Here is a 14,461-nt window from a genome sequence, read left to right on the forward strand (position 1 = left end):
CTTATCACTGGTCTCTGACAGAGCAGTTTCAAGGCAGATCTGGAATAAAGGGGCTCAAGGGCTCGGAGGAGGGGAAGAGGTGTAGACAGTGCGTGTAGACCACGAGAGGCCACCGTGCCAGAAAGAAGGTGGCTTCCACCTCCCTCTGGTAAGGACCCTCCGAGCCCCCCGGGGAAGTAACAATCACCTCCTCAGCCCCAGAGCCTTACTTCAGTCCCTCCTGCAAAGTATTGATACCTTTGCTCTGAGCTCATGGGTGTCAGGAGTCAGGACACTGACCTTTGGGCAGGAGGAGGGAGGGGCGTTGCCCAGCTGGCGCCAGGCAAGTGCCTTAAAGAGCTTAACGAAGGAGGGACACAAACGGAGTGTCACTTTAGGCCAGTCAGGTGTCAAGTTCCAAGTTCTCTCGTTTTCTTTGTCACTATCATCACAACAAACGCATCACAAACTTGCAAATAAATAATCAATTAATAAAAGCCTGATGGCTGTGAGAAGTGTGCACTTCTCAGCCCCTGACCTTTTCTCCAGTCGATGGCCATCTGTCTGTTTTCCCCTGTGGAGCAGTGAGAGCCTGGACCTCTCTTCTTTCCTTGCGGACAGAGCAGCTCCTGGCTTCCCACTGTGGCTAAGATTGCCCCACCCACCACTCCCTGAACTCCAGCGTATTTGCACATTTATAGCGCTCTTGAAGTTCATGAAATTAAGCACGTGAGCACACAAAGCAACTGCAGACATCAACAGGCAGAAATTACGTAAAAACAACATCAATTAAAGTGAGAAATAGGGAATTCCCCGGCCGTCCAGCGGTCGGGGCTCTGCCTTTTCACTGCCTGGGTTTCAGTCCCCTGGTGGGGGAACTCAGATCCCACAAGCCACGTGGTGCGGCAAAAAAAAAAACAACCCCAAAACAGTGAGAATGTTGCGCTTTCGATTTTACAGAAGGATGTTTCTCGGTCCAGGAAAGCTCCAAATATAGTTGACACAGAACGGTAATTCTCAGCTTCTCATCACAGAAACTCCAAGTTCACGCGTTAACTGGTTTGGTTTTTCTTTTTGCATAAAGGTGGAATTTCAGACTCCACAGTACCTTACATTTGAGAAATGGAGTATCTGCTGCCACATCATTAAACAAAGGACGTCACAGCCATCAGCGATTGCAGCCCTCCAAAGAGAGCCGGTGAGCCACGCAGAAACTCAGGATGTGAAAACACTGGCCCCAGAGAGCTGAGGTGCAGATCAAAGGAATGATTTCAGTGAGCCCAGCCTTTGCATCTTCCCATATATAGAAAAGCACTGGGCTTCCCTGGTGGCGCAGTGGTTGAGAGTCCGCCTGCCGATGCAGGGGACGTGGGTTCGTGCCCCGGTCCCGGAGGATCCCACATGCCGCGGAGCGTCTGGGCCCGTGAGCCATGGCCGCTGAGCCTGTGCGTAACGGGAGAGGCCACAACAGCGAGAGGCCCGCATACCGCAAAAAAAAAAAAAAAAAAAAAAAAAGAAAAGCACTAATTTCCTTAACTTGGGATATCTGGTTTTCCTTAATTAACAATAATCTCCTGACGTTCAGACTACCTGCCCTTTGTTGCAAAAACTATGTAATCTGGCTCCGCCCCCCTCACCTCCTCAGAGCAGTTTCTCAGGGTTTCTTGAGATGCTGCCTCCTGGGCTTGAAGTCCTAAAAATTCCTGCCGAGGAAAACGTAACTCTCAACTTCTAGGTTGTGAACATTTTTTAGGTGGACACATTTCACCTATTTCTAATTCCGCCTCTTCTCGATTTTATCTTGTTTAGATAGATGTCCCGGATTTCTCTGCCTCATTTCCCTCTATTTCACGCCCAAATCCCAAAGTCCTCTGCTGCCTCTTGCTGGATGTTGTGGCGGAAGGATGCTCAAACACCCCACCAGCTCACACAACTGAAACGCGGTGAAACGAAACTGGAAACTGAGCGCAGGACAAGAGAAAGGAAACCGAAAGTCTCCGGGACCTCTGGCCTGCTGGGGGCCCCGCCCCCGCCCCGCCCCGCCCCGCCCGACCCCTACACCGGCCCTGGGCTCCGCGCCCTCCCGCTTCTCTGCGGAGCGCTCAGCTGCCCTTCAGACGCTGCGGGTCCGGCTCCAGGTTCGGTCCGGGTTAAAGGGTGTGAGGGCGTCTCGGGGATCCCGGGGCGCTGCGGTCTCGCAGGGGCTCGAGGTCTTTGACCTGATGGGCGGGGAGGTGCCCGGCGCGGGCGCTGGACGCGGGGGATGCAGGGCGGGGGCGAGGGATGCGGGATGCTGCGGGGGGGGGCGGCGCGTCGCAGAGCTCCTGAGTTGCAAGGGGGATGTGGGCGCTGGCGGGGGCGGTGGCGTGGGGCGCTGAGGTCTGAGGTCTGAGGAGGGAGACGAGCGCGCAGGCACTAAGGGTCCTCTTCGGAGAAAGGGTGGGCCTGGGGCTGCTGGGGAGACCAAGGCGCGCGGCAGAGGCGGGCAGGGCCGGTGAGCCCTGGACCGGGCAGCGCCAAGCAGCTTCCTCATCCCTGCGGAGCCTCCGACCCAAACCAAACTTGCAGAATCAGAGTCTGCATTTTCATAAGGTCTCCCAGGTGATTCCTACATTTCAGTGGCTTAGCGCTGTAAGAATTTATTTTTTTAACTAAGTATTCACGGTCAGGGGGTGCGCGTTCATTTTCTATTGCTGCGCAACAAATGATCACCCCTTAAGTGGCTGAAGTCCGTCGAAATTCATCGTGTTGGAGTTTCGGTGGATGGGAAGTCCCGGCACAGCGGGAGCTGAGCCCGGACCTGCGTCTCCCGGCTGGAATGAAGGCGTTCGCTGGCTGGAAGGATCCAGTTCCTTGCAGCTCTGGAGACCCCGCTGAGGGGCTTAGCCTCAGCTTTAGGTCTGCAGAGCCAGCAGGAGAATCTCCTTTCTCCTGTGTATGATAGTCTCGCAGATGTACCCCCATCGGGAGAGACGCTGTCCCACTAAAGTCACAGGTCCTGCCCACGCCCAGGGGACAGGTTATGGGGGGCGGGGCACACCGGGGAGGCTGGGGTCTCAGAGGCCACCCTCAAGCCCTGCCCACTGCGGGTCAGCTCCTCTCCAGGCCATGTTTCAGGAGCGGCCCCCTTGCGCGCTCCACCATCGCCTGGACCGTGTTCTCTGGCTGTCTCTCCTCCAACGTGTAGCCCACGATTCCTCTTTTTTTCCCCTTCTTTCGATTTAAGATTTAAAAATCAGAACCCAAACAAGGTTCTGACACAACTGTGTTTGCAAGTTTGTTACCATCTCTTTCATCCTATTGCAATTTATTTCTTAATAAGCTGGGGGTTTTTGTTTTAAAGTTTATATTGGTGGTGGGTTGTTGTGTTTTAAAATCTTGTAGAGACTCTCCTAGTCCTCTTGGCATATTTTAACATTTAACATGTTCTTCTGTTTTCTAAATTTCAAAATGACAGTTCTTGCTACCAGAGTTTTGATCAAATTCAGGTTTAAGATCCGCCCCCCACCCCGGAGTATTTCCACACTGGTGTAGTTCTGTATGGAAACAGCTCTTTGCCTCTATTTTTGTTGTGTTATCACCTACAAATGACGACATTGATTAGTTTACCAGAAGCTATAAACTGGAACCACCCAGCTCTACATTTTTGTCTCTGTTTGTTAGCTCGGTTACCCCCGGCCTCACAGAAATGAAGCCTCCCCATGTATCAACCTCCCAATTTGGCTAATTGTATTAATTTCATGCTATCAGTGTTTGTCAAAATTTCTAGTATTTTATGACTTTAATTCTTGTGATTTGTTTCTATGTTGACTCAAAAATGGAAAACCAGTTAGCAGCACTTACAAATTATGATTATGTACAATTGTAGGAAGTCTTTTTCTTTGGCTGGGAAACATAGTTCTATATCATTGACACTATTGCTTGAAATGGATACTTCTCAAAAGTCAAAGTGTCATGCATCCTCTTATTTTTCTTTTTAGCTTCCTTTAATTCTTTTTTTTTTTTAACATCTTTATTGGGGTGTATTTGCTTTACAATGGTGTGTTAGTTTCTGCTTTACAACAAAGTGAGTCAGTTATAAATATACATATGTTCTCATAACTCTTCCGTCTTGCGTCTCCCTCCCTCCCACCCTCCCTATCCCACCCCTCTAGGTGGTCACAAAGCACCTAGCCGATCTCCCTGTGTCATGCGGCTGCTTCCCACTAGCTATCCACCCTACGTTTGGTAGTGTATATATGTCCATGACACTCTCTCACTTCGTCACAGCTTATCCTTCCCCCTCCCTGTGGCCTCAAGTCCATTCTCTAGTAGGTCTGTGTTTTATTCCCATCCTACCCCTAGGCTCTTCATGACATTTTTTTTTTCTTAGATTCCATATATATGTGTTAAGCATATGGTATTTGTTTTTCTCCTTCTGGCTTAATTCACTCTGTATGACAGACTCCAGTTCCATCCACCTCACTACAGATAACTCCATTTCATTTCTTTTTATGGCTGAGTAATATTCCATTGTATATATGTGCCACATCTTCTTTATCCATTCATCTGTGGATGGACACTTAGGTTGCTTCCATGTCCTGGCTATTGTAAATAGAGCTGCAATGAACATTTTGGTACATGACTCTTTTCAAATTATGGTTTTCTCAGGGTATATGCCCAGTAGTGGGATTGCGGGGTCGTATGGTAGTTCTATTTGTAGTTTTTTAAGGAAGCTCCATACTGTTCTCCACAGTGACTGTGTCAATTTACATTCCCACCAGCAGTGCAAGAGTGTTCCCTTTTCTCCACACCCTCTCCAGCATTTATTGTTTCTAGAGTTTTTGACGATGGCCATTCTGACCGGTGTGAGATGATATCTCATTGTAGTTTTAATTTGCATTTCTCTAATGATGAATGATGTTGAGCATTCTTTCATGTGTTTGTTGGCAATCTGTATATCTTCTTTGGAGAAATGTCTATTTAGGTCTTCTGCCCATTTTTGGATTGGGTTGTTTGTTTTTTTGTTATTGAGCTGCATGAGTTGCTTATAAATGTTGGAGATTAATCCTTTGTCAGTTGCTTCATTTGCAGCTATTTTCTCCCATTCTGAGGGTTGTCTTTTGGTCTTATGGTATCCTTTGCTGTGCAAAAGCTTTTAAGTTTCATTAGGTCCCATTTGTTTATTTTTGTTTTTATTTCCATTTCTCTAGGAGGTGGGTCAAAAAGGATCTTGCTGTGATTTATGTCATAGAGTGTTCTGCCTATGTTTTCCTCTAAAAGTTTGATAGGGTCTGGCCTTACATTTAGGTCTTTAACCTAAATGTAATTAATTTTTGTGTATGGTGTTAGGGAGTGTTCTAATTTCATACTTTTATATGTATCAGTCCAGTTTTCCCAGCACCACTTATTGAAGAGGCTGTCTTTTCTACACTGTGTATTCTTGCCTCCTTTATCAAAGATAAGGTGACCATATGTGTGTGGGTTTATCTCTGGGCTTTCTATCCTGTTGCATTGATCTGTATTTCTGTTTTTGTGCCAGTACCATACTGTCTTGATTACTGTAGCTTTGTAGTACAGTCTGAAGTCAGGGAGCCTGATTCCTCCAGCTCCGTTTTTCGTTCTCAAGATTGCTTTGGCTATTCGGAGTCTTTTGTGTTTCCATACAAATTGTGAAGTTTTTTGTTCTAGTTCTGTAAAAAATGCCAGTGGTACTTTGATAGGGATTGCACTGAATCTGTAGATTGCTTTGGGTAGGAGAGTCATTTTCACAATGTTGATTCTTCCAATCCAAGAACATGGTATATCTCTCCATCTATTTGTATCATCTTTAATTTCTTTCATCAGTGTCTTATAATTTTTTGCATACAGATCTTTTATCTCCTTAGGTAGGTTTATTCCTAGATATTTGATGCTTTTTGTTGCAGTGGTAAATGGGAGTGTTTTCTTAATTTCACTCTCAGATTTTTCATCATTAGTGTATAAGAATGCCAGAGATTTCTGTGCATTAATTTTGTATCCTGCTACTTTACCAAATTCATTGATTAGCTCTAGTAGTTTTCTGGTAGTATCCTTAGGATTCTCTATGTATAGTATCATGTCATCTGCAAACAGTGACAGCTTTACTTCTTCTTTTCCAATTTGGATTCCTTTTATTTCTTTTTCTTCTCTGATTGCTGTGGCTAGAACTTCCAAAACTATGTTGAATAAGAGTGGTGAGAGTGGGCAACCTTGTCTTGTTCCTGATCTTAGTGGAAATGGTTTCAGTTTTTCACCATTGAGAATGATGCTGGCTGTGGGTTTGTCATATATGGCCTTTATTATGTTGAGGAAAGTTCCCTCCATGCCTACTTTCTGCAGGGTTTTTATCATAAGTGGGTGTTGAATTTTGTCAAAAACTTTCTCTGCATCTATTGAGATGATCATATGGTATTTCTCCTTCAGTTTGTTGATATGGTGTATCACGTTGATTGATTTGTGTATATTGAAGAATCCTTGCATTCCTGGAGTAAACCCCACTTGATCATGGTGTATGATCCTTTTAATGTGCTGTTGGATTCTGTTTGCCAGTATTTTGTTGAGGATTTTTGCATCTCTGTTCATCAGTGATATTGGCGTGTAGTTTTCTTTCTTTGTGACGTCTTTGTCTGGTTTTGGTATCAGGGTGATGGTGGCCTCATAGAATGAGTTTGGGAGTGTTCCTCCCTCTGCTATCTTCTGGAAGAGTTTGAGAAGGATTGGTGTTAGCTCTTCTCTAAATGTTTGATAGAATTTGCCTGTTAAGCCATCTGGTCCTGGGCTTTGTTTGTTGGAAGATTTTTAATCACAGTTTCAATTTCAGTGCTTGTGATTGGTCTGCTCATATTTTCTATTTCTTCCTGGTTCAGTCTCGGCAGCTTGTGCTTTTCTAAGAATTTGTCCATTTCTTCCAGGTTGTCCATGTTATTGGCATATAGTTGCTTGTAGTAATCTCTAATAATCTTTTGTATTTCTGCAGTGTCCGTTGTTACCTCTCCTTTTTCATTTCTAATTCTATTGATTTGAGTCTTCTCCCTTTTTTTCTTGATGAGTCTGGCTAACGGTTTATCAATTTTGTTTATCTTCTCAAAGAACCAGCTTTTAGCTTTATTGATCTTTGCTATTGTTTCCTTCATTTCTTTTTCATTTATTTCTGATCTGATCTTTATGTTTTCTTTCCTTCTGCTAAATTTTTTTGTTCTTCTTTCTCTAATTGCTTTAGGTGCAAAGTTAGGTTGTTTATTCGAGATGTTTCCTGTTTCTTAAGGTAGGATAGTATTGCTATAAAGTTCCCTCTTAGAACAGCTTTTGCTGCTTCCCATAGATTTTGGGTCGTCGTGTCTCCATTGTCATTTGTTTCTAAGTATTTTTTGATTTCCTCTTTGATTACTTCAGTGATCACTTCGTTATTAAGTAGTGTATTGTTTAGCCTCCATGTGTTTGTGTTTTTTACAGATCTTTTCCTGTAATTGATATCTAGTCTCATAGCGTTGTGGTCGGAAAAGATACTTGATACGATTTCAAGTTTCTTAAATTTACCAAGGCTAGATTTGTGACCCAAGATATGATCTATCCTGGAGAATGTTCCATGAGCACTTGAGAAAAATGTGTATTCTGTTGTTTTTGGATGGAATGTCCTATAAATATCAATTAAGTCCATCTTGTTTAACATATCATTTAAAACTTGTGTTTCCTTATTTATTTTCATTTTGGATGATCTGTCCATTGGTGACAATGGGGTGTTAAAGTCCCCTACTGTGATTGTGTTGCTGTTGATTTCCCCTTTTATGGCTGTTAGTATTTGCCTTACGTATTGAGGTGCTCCTATGTTGGGTGCATAAATATTTACAATTGTTATATCTTCTTCATGGATCAATCCCTTGATCATTACGTAGTGTCCTTCTTTGTCTCTTATAATAGTCTTTATTTTAAAGTCTATTTTGTCTGATATGAGAATTTCTACTCCAGCTTTCTTCTGATTTCCATTTGCATGGAATATCTTTTTCCATCCCCTCACTTTCAGTCTGTATGTGTCCCTAGGTCTGAAGTGGGTCTCTTGTAGGCAGCGTATATATGGGTCTTGTTTTTGTGTCCATTCAGCCAGTCTGTGTCTTTTGGTGGGAGCATTTAATCCATTTACATTTAAGGTAATTATCGATATGTATGTTGCTATTACCATTTACTTAATTGTTTCGAGTTTGTTATTGTAGGTCTTTTCCTTGTCTTGTGTTTCTTGCCTAGAGAAGTTCCTTTAGCATTTGTTGTAAAGCTGGTTTGGTGGTGCTGAAGTCTCTCAGCTTTTGCTTGTCTGTGAAGGTTTTAATTTCTCCATCAAATCTGAATGAGATCCTTGCTGGGTAGAGTAATCTTGGTTGTAGGTTTTTCTCCTTCATTCCTTTAAATATGTCCTGCCACTCCCTTCTGGCTTGCCGAGTTTCTGCTGAAAGATTAGCTGTTAACCTTATGGGGATTCCCTTTTGTGTTATTTGTTGTTTTTCCCTTGATGCTTTTAATATGTTTTCTTTGTATTTAATTTTTGACAGTTTGATTAATATGTGTCTTGGTGTGTTTCTACTTGGATTTATCCTGTATGGGACTCTCTGTGCTTCCTGGACTTGATTGACTATTTCCTTTCCCATATTACGGAAGTTTTCAACTATAATCTCTTCAAATATTTTCTCAGTCCCTTTCTTCTTCTCTTCTTCTTCTGGGACCCCTATAATTCGAATGTTGGTGCATTTAGTGTTGTCCCAGAGGTCCCTGAGACTGTCCTCAGTTCTTTTCATTCTTTTTTGTTTATTCTGCTCTGTGGTAGTTATTTCCACTGTTTTATCTTCCAGGTCACTTATCCATCCTTCTGCTTCAGGTATTCTGCTATTGATCCCATCTAGAGAATTTTTCATTTCATTTATTGTGTTGCTCATCATTGCTTGCTTCCTCTTTATTTCTTCTAGGTCCTTGTTAACTGTTTCTTGCAATTTGTCTATTCTATTTCCAAGATTTTGGCTCATCTTTACTATCATTATTCTGAATTCTTTTTCAGGTAGACTGCCTATTTCCTCTTTATTTGTTAGGTCTGGTGGATTTTTACCTTGCTTCTTCATCTGCTGTGTGTTTTTCTGTCTTTTCATTTTGTTTACTGTGTTTAGGGTCTCCTTTTTGCAGGCTGCTGGTTCGTAGTTCCCGTTGTTTTTGGTGGCTGTCCCCAGTGGCTAAGTTTGGTTCAGATATTTCCTGGTTGGGGGGACTAGTGCCTGTGTTCTGGTGGATGAGGCTGGATCTTGTCTTTCTGGTGGGCAGGTCCACGTCTGGTGGTGTGTTTTGGGGTGTCTGTAGCCTTATTATGATTTTAGGTAGCCTCTCTGCTAATGGATGGGGATGTAGTCCTGTCTTGGTAGTTGTTTGGCACAGGGTGTTCAGCACTGTAGGTTGCTGGTCTTTGAGTGAAGCTGGGTCTTGGTGTTGAGATGGAGATCTCTGGGAGATTTTCGCCCTTTGATATTACATGGGGCTGGGAGGTCTGTTGTGGACCAGTGTCCTGGAGCTGGTTCTCCCACCTCAGAGACACAGCCCTGATGCCTGGCTGGAGCACCAAGAGCCTTTAATCCACACGGCTCAGAATAAAAGGGAGAAAAAATAGAAAGCAAAGAAAGGAAGGAAGGAAGGGAGAAAGGAAGGAAGGAAGAATGGAAGAAGATAAAATAAAGTAGGATAAAATAAAGTTATTAAAATAAAAAATAATTATTAAGAAGAAAAAACTTTAAAAGTAAAAAAAAAAACAAAAACGGTACAGTCAGAACCCGAGGACAAATGGTGAAAGCAAAGCTATACAGACAAGATCTTACACAGCAGCACACATATACACACCCACAAAAAGAGAAAAAGGGGAGAATAATAATATATCTTGCTCCCAAAGTCCAAATAATGATATATCTTGCTCCCAAAGTCCACCTCCTCAATTTGGGATGATTCGCTGTCTATTCAGGTTTTCCACAGATGCAGGGCACTTCAAGTTGATTGTGGAGATTTAATCCACTGCTCCTGAGGCTGCTGGGAAAGCTCCCGGGGTTCAGCTTTGGGCTTGGCCCCGCCTCTGTGCTTAGGTCGCTGGAGGGCGTCTGCTCTTCGCTCAGACAGGACGGGGTTAAAGGAGCAGCTGATTCGGGGGCTCTGGCTCAGTCAGGCTGGGGGGGGGGGGAGGGGCACTGATGTGAGGCGAGCCCGCAGCGGCAGAGGCTGACTTGACGCTGCACCGGCCTGAGGCGCGCCGCGCGTTCTCCCGGGGATGCTGTCCCTGGATCCCGGGACCCCGGCGGTGGCGGGCTGCACAGGCTCCCGGGAGGGGCGGTGTGGACAGTGACCTGTGCTCGCACACAGGCTTCTTGGTGGCGGCAGCAGCAGCCTGAGCGTCTCATGCCCGTCTCTGGGGTCCGCGCTGATCGCCGCGGCTCGCGCCCGTCTCTGGAGCTCCTTTAAGCGGCGCGCTTAATCCCCTCTCCTCGCGCACCAGGAAACAAAGAGGCAAGAAAAAGTCTCTTGTCTCTTCGGCTGCTCCAGACTTTCTCCCCGACTCCCTCCCGGCCAGGCGTGGCGCACTAGCTCCTTCAGGCTGTGTTCACGCCGCCAACCCCAGTCGTGTGACTGAAGGCCGAGCCTCAGCTCCCAGCCCCGCCCGCCCCGGCGGGTGAGCAGACGAGCCTCTCGGGCTGGTGAGCGCCGGTCGGCACCGATCCTCTGCGGGAATCTCTCCGCTTTGCCCTCCGCACCCTGTGGCTGCGCTCTTCTCCGCGGCTCCGGAGCTTCCCCCTCCGCCACCCGCAGTCTCCGCCCGTGAAGGGGCTCCTAGTGTGTGGAAACCTTTCCTCCTTCACGGCTCCCTCCCACTGGCGCAGGTCCCGTCCCTATTCTTTTGTCTCTGCTTTTTTTTCTTCTTTTGCTCCACCCAGGTACGTGGGGAGTTTCTTGCCTTTTGGGAGGTCTGAGGGCTTCTGCCCGCGTTCAGTGGGTGTTCTGTAGGAGCAGTTCCACGTGTGGATGTATTTCTGATGTCTCTGTGGGGAGGAAGGTGATCTCTGCGTCTTACTCTTCTGCCATCTTCTCTCCTCGCTTCCTTTAATTCTTGTGGACCGTACATAATTTCAATGTTTCTTGATTGTCCTCTTTATCTTTTTCCTTCAATTTTCTTACTATCTTTTAAAATAAATTTTCATTTAAGATGAGTAGCTGGTGAGGTTTCCGACTTGTTTTTTTAAAACTTTTAATTAATTTTTTTAACTGGCTGTGTTGGGTTTTCGTTGTTGTGCACGGGCTTTCTCTAGTTGCGGTGCGCGGGCTTCTCATTGCAGTGGCTTCTCCTGTTGCGGAGCACGGGCTGTAGGCACGTGGGCTTCACTAGTTGTGGCACACGGGCTCAGTAGTTGTGGCACACAGGCTTAGCTGCTCCGCGGCATGTGGGATCTTCCCCGACCAGGGCTCGAACCCATGTCCCCTGCATTGCCAGGCGGACTCTTAACCACTGCGCCACCAGGGAAGCCCCTAACTTCTTAAATGTCTTTTTCCTGATGAATTGAATGTCTGTTTGGATACAGAATTCTGAGTTCAAAATATTTCCCTCTCAGAACTTTGAAAGTATTCTTTTCTTTTATCAAGACGTCCAGTAATGCTCTCATTTTGATGTGTTGTATCTGTGTGCCAGGTACTATTTTAATCCATTTGTATGCATCAGCTCATGGTTTTAAATGGCTTGGAAACACAGCCAGCGGGAGTAATATGCTTGTCCAATGAGTGGATGAGTGAAGTGAGACAGAGAAAGTAACTTACCTCAACTGTAGTATGTTACAACTGGGGTGAGAAGCCCGGCGTCCTGCTGGCAGCACCCATGCTCTCCCTGCTCACATCTGCCTGTCTGCCTTACACCTCTTTGTGGTGCTTCTGTCTTTCTCTGTTTTCCTGGAGCTCTTCAGTTTTCACAAGCTGTGTCTAAGCATGTTTTTCTCTTTTGCCATTGTTTCTGCTCAGGTCTGGGAAAAAAATTTCAGTCTAAAAAAGGATATTTTTCTTTAACTTTGGCCTAATATCATTATGTTATGCTAACTATTATATCTTTGATTACTTTAAATTTATCCCCACCCCATTTTGCAATCGTAATTATCTGTGACTGGAATTACTGTGAAATGGACTTAGAACTTGTTGATCTGTCTTCCATATTTTAGTAATTTTTCTATTTTCCATCTCTTTGATTTTCTCTTCTCTCCTCTGAGAAATTTCCTGGATTTCAACCCCTAGATCACTAACTTGACATTTCAGCATGCCCATTCCATTGTTCTGCACATAAATTATTTTTCTGAAATTGTATTTAAAGTTTTTATGAGCATTTACTTTTTTTGTTTAGCTGTAGCAACCTGTTATTATTTGATTAGTTAATGTCATTATCATTATTGAGAACTCTAACTGGAGGTTTTTTTGTGAAGGACTCTTCTGTCCTTGAATCATGTTTGTTCATCTGGCTTCTTATTTTTTCTTTTCTTCCCCCTTAAATGTCTAGCGATTCTAATGTTTTATACGTAGTCACTTGTGGTTATTATGATAGGTAGCTGGTTTTATTTTCCTTAGCATGTTTCTCCTTTACATGAGAGAGAACTGAGCGTAACAATTGTAGATGCTGTGTGATGTTTAGGTGAGAGCGAGTTAGGGGTAAAGTTTGATATGGAAAGCTTCCTGTAGGATGTGTGAGGGTGGGGGAACGGGCCGGGAGTCCCTGGCCTGTCAGATGAAGGAGGGAGACTTTATTCTGCCAACATAGCTGTTGTTGAAAATCTGTTCAGTGTCCAGCATGCACTCATGTCCCATTAGTCATTGCTAGTTAATTTCAAAACCTGTATTATCTCATTCAGTTTAGGTGCATTATATTTTCAAATGAAGGTGTTAGGGCCTAATTTGTTTGGGGCTCACTGCTTAATACATGAACGGTTAGGTATTCATTTTGTCCTAGGAGTACAATTAAAAAAAAAAAAGTCCTGAGACGTGAAGGGCACCGTGAACCTCTGGGACGCTGTGATTTAACCCATCTCATCTCGTGTATCTGATACTGTCTTTCCTGATGCTGTGTCTCTCTGTCCAAGCGACTTCCTCCGCACTGGTGGCCTCACTTAACCATAATACTGAAATTACTCTCACATTGAGGTCTAGCCCAGACCTCGTGTTTGATCTCCAGACGTGTGCATTTAATTACTTACAGGACATAATCCCACAGTAAGTCGAACCCAGGCTGACCACAGATGAACTTAGGATCTTTCCCTGACCTTGGCCACATCCCAAGGTTTCCAGCCCAGGGAGCAGCCTCGCCTTCCATCCGATTGCATCAGGTAGAATCCTAAGGGGCTCCTCTTCTCCATCCGTAGCTGATCCATTACCTCGTCATGTCAAACTCACCTCCTGAGTATCAAAGATTAACATGGGCCTCAGACTACTGTCCAGCTGCACTACACGTAGCTACTACCATTGCTCTAGAACAGTGGCATTCCCTCCGCCTCACTAGCGGGGTCTTTGCTTCACCCCATCTCTTCTCTGTACTGGAGCCAGAGTACTTCCAAGATGCAAAGTCAATCACATCACTACCTGCTTAAAATCCGTCAGTGGATTTTAGGATGACAAAGATGCGATCAGAGGCTCTGCATGACTTTGTGTTTCTGCGCTCCAGCGCAGCTGGCTTCTTGAACTCGGCACCTAGAACCATCCGCACACTTTCCTGCCACAAGGCTTTTGCGCCAGGCGTTCTGGGTTCTCTCTGCCTGCAGTGCTCCCCACCCCACCCCTTTGTTTAATTAAGTCTCCTCTTATCCTTCAGAACTCAGCTCAAGCATTGCGTCTTTAGGGATGTTTCCACTGACCTTTTGACTTGGTCGCATTTGCAATGTTCCGTTGTTTGTATGATGATCTGATCGATATTTATCTTTCCTGGTAAATTTTAAGTTTCGTGTGAACTGACAGCATTTTGACTTTTGTTCATTCTTGTACTCCCAGTGCCCGAAGTTTTGTTTAAGACACGGTAGTCATCCAGTACTGTTTGTTGATGGAATAATTCCTTTCTAATTTTCCTTTCTTTGTAGGTCTGCCGTTTTCATTAGCATCTGCCACTTAGAGGTACCACAGTAAAGGATATTTGCTATATTTAATATTTTCCAGTTCAGGTTGGAGGCACGTGGCAAGAATGGGTAATTTTCTTTTTAACATATTTATAAATTGTAAAATAATGATTCTGCAAGCTACACAGATTTAATAGGATTAACTTTATGACTTGTTTTTTCTTTCTCAAATAATTTGTAAATGATAGCTCTTTTAAAAAGAATTGATTGAAAATAATTCATTCTCTTTTTCTCTCTCTTTGTTTTACGTTTAGAAAAGTACCTGATGCTTTTAGAGAAAATATCACAGTTGATTTTGGATCAAATGGCAAAAGCTGAGTGAGTGTTGTAGTCATAAATCA

The 14,461-nt window shown here is 44.4% G+C and overlaps 1 protein-coding gene across 3 annotated transcripts in view; it reads left to right on the forward strand.

Moving 5' to 3' along the window:
• The first annotated feature begins 921 nt into the window (after nt 1-921).
• The window catches only part of DDX60 (DExD/H-box helicase 60), a 103,181-nt gene continuing 89,641 nt past the window's right edge, over nt 922-14,461 (forward strand). Inside the window, exons 1-4 of one of the 3 annotated variants that reach the window (XM_067040084.1) lie at nt 922-1,177; nt 1,789-2,117; nt 14,085-14,189; nt 14,375-14,438. In XM_067040084.1, coding sequence (XP_066896185.1) covers nt 14,186-14,189; nt 14,375-14,438 — 68 coding nt within the window. In that variant the 5' untranslated portion in view covers nt 922-1,177; nt 1,789-2,117; nt 14,085-14,185. Of the gene's footprint in view, nt 1,178-1,788; nt 2,118-14,084; nt 14,190-14,374; nt 14,439-14,461 lie in introns of those variants that run through there. The other 2 variants (XM_067040085.1, XM_067040086.1) reach the window with 2 other exon arrangements.

The sequence above is a fragment of the Kogia breviceps genome, chromosome 8 (assembly GCF_026419965.1).
Source record: "Kogia breviceps isolate mKogBre1 chromosome 8, mKogBre1 haplotype 1, whole genome shotgun sequence".
Taxonomy (NCBI): domain Eukaryota; kingdom Metazoa; phylum Chordata; class Mammalia; order Artiodactyla; family Physeteridae; genus Kogia; species Kogia breviceps.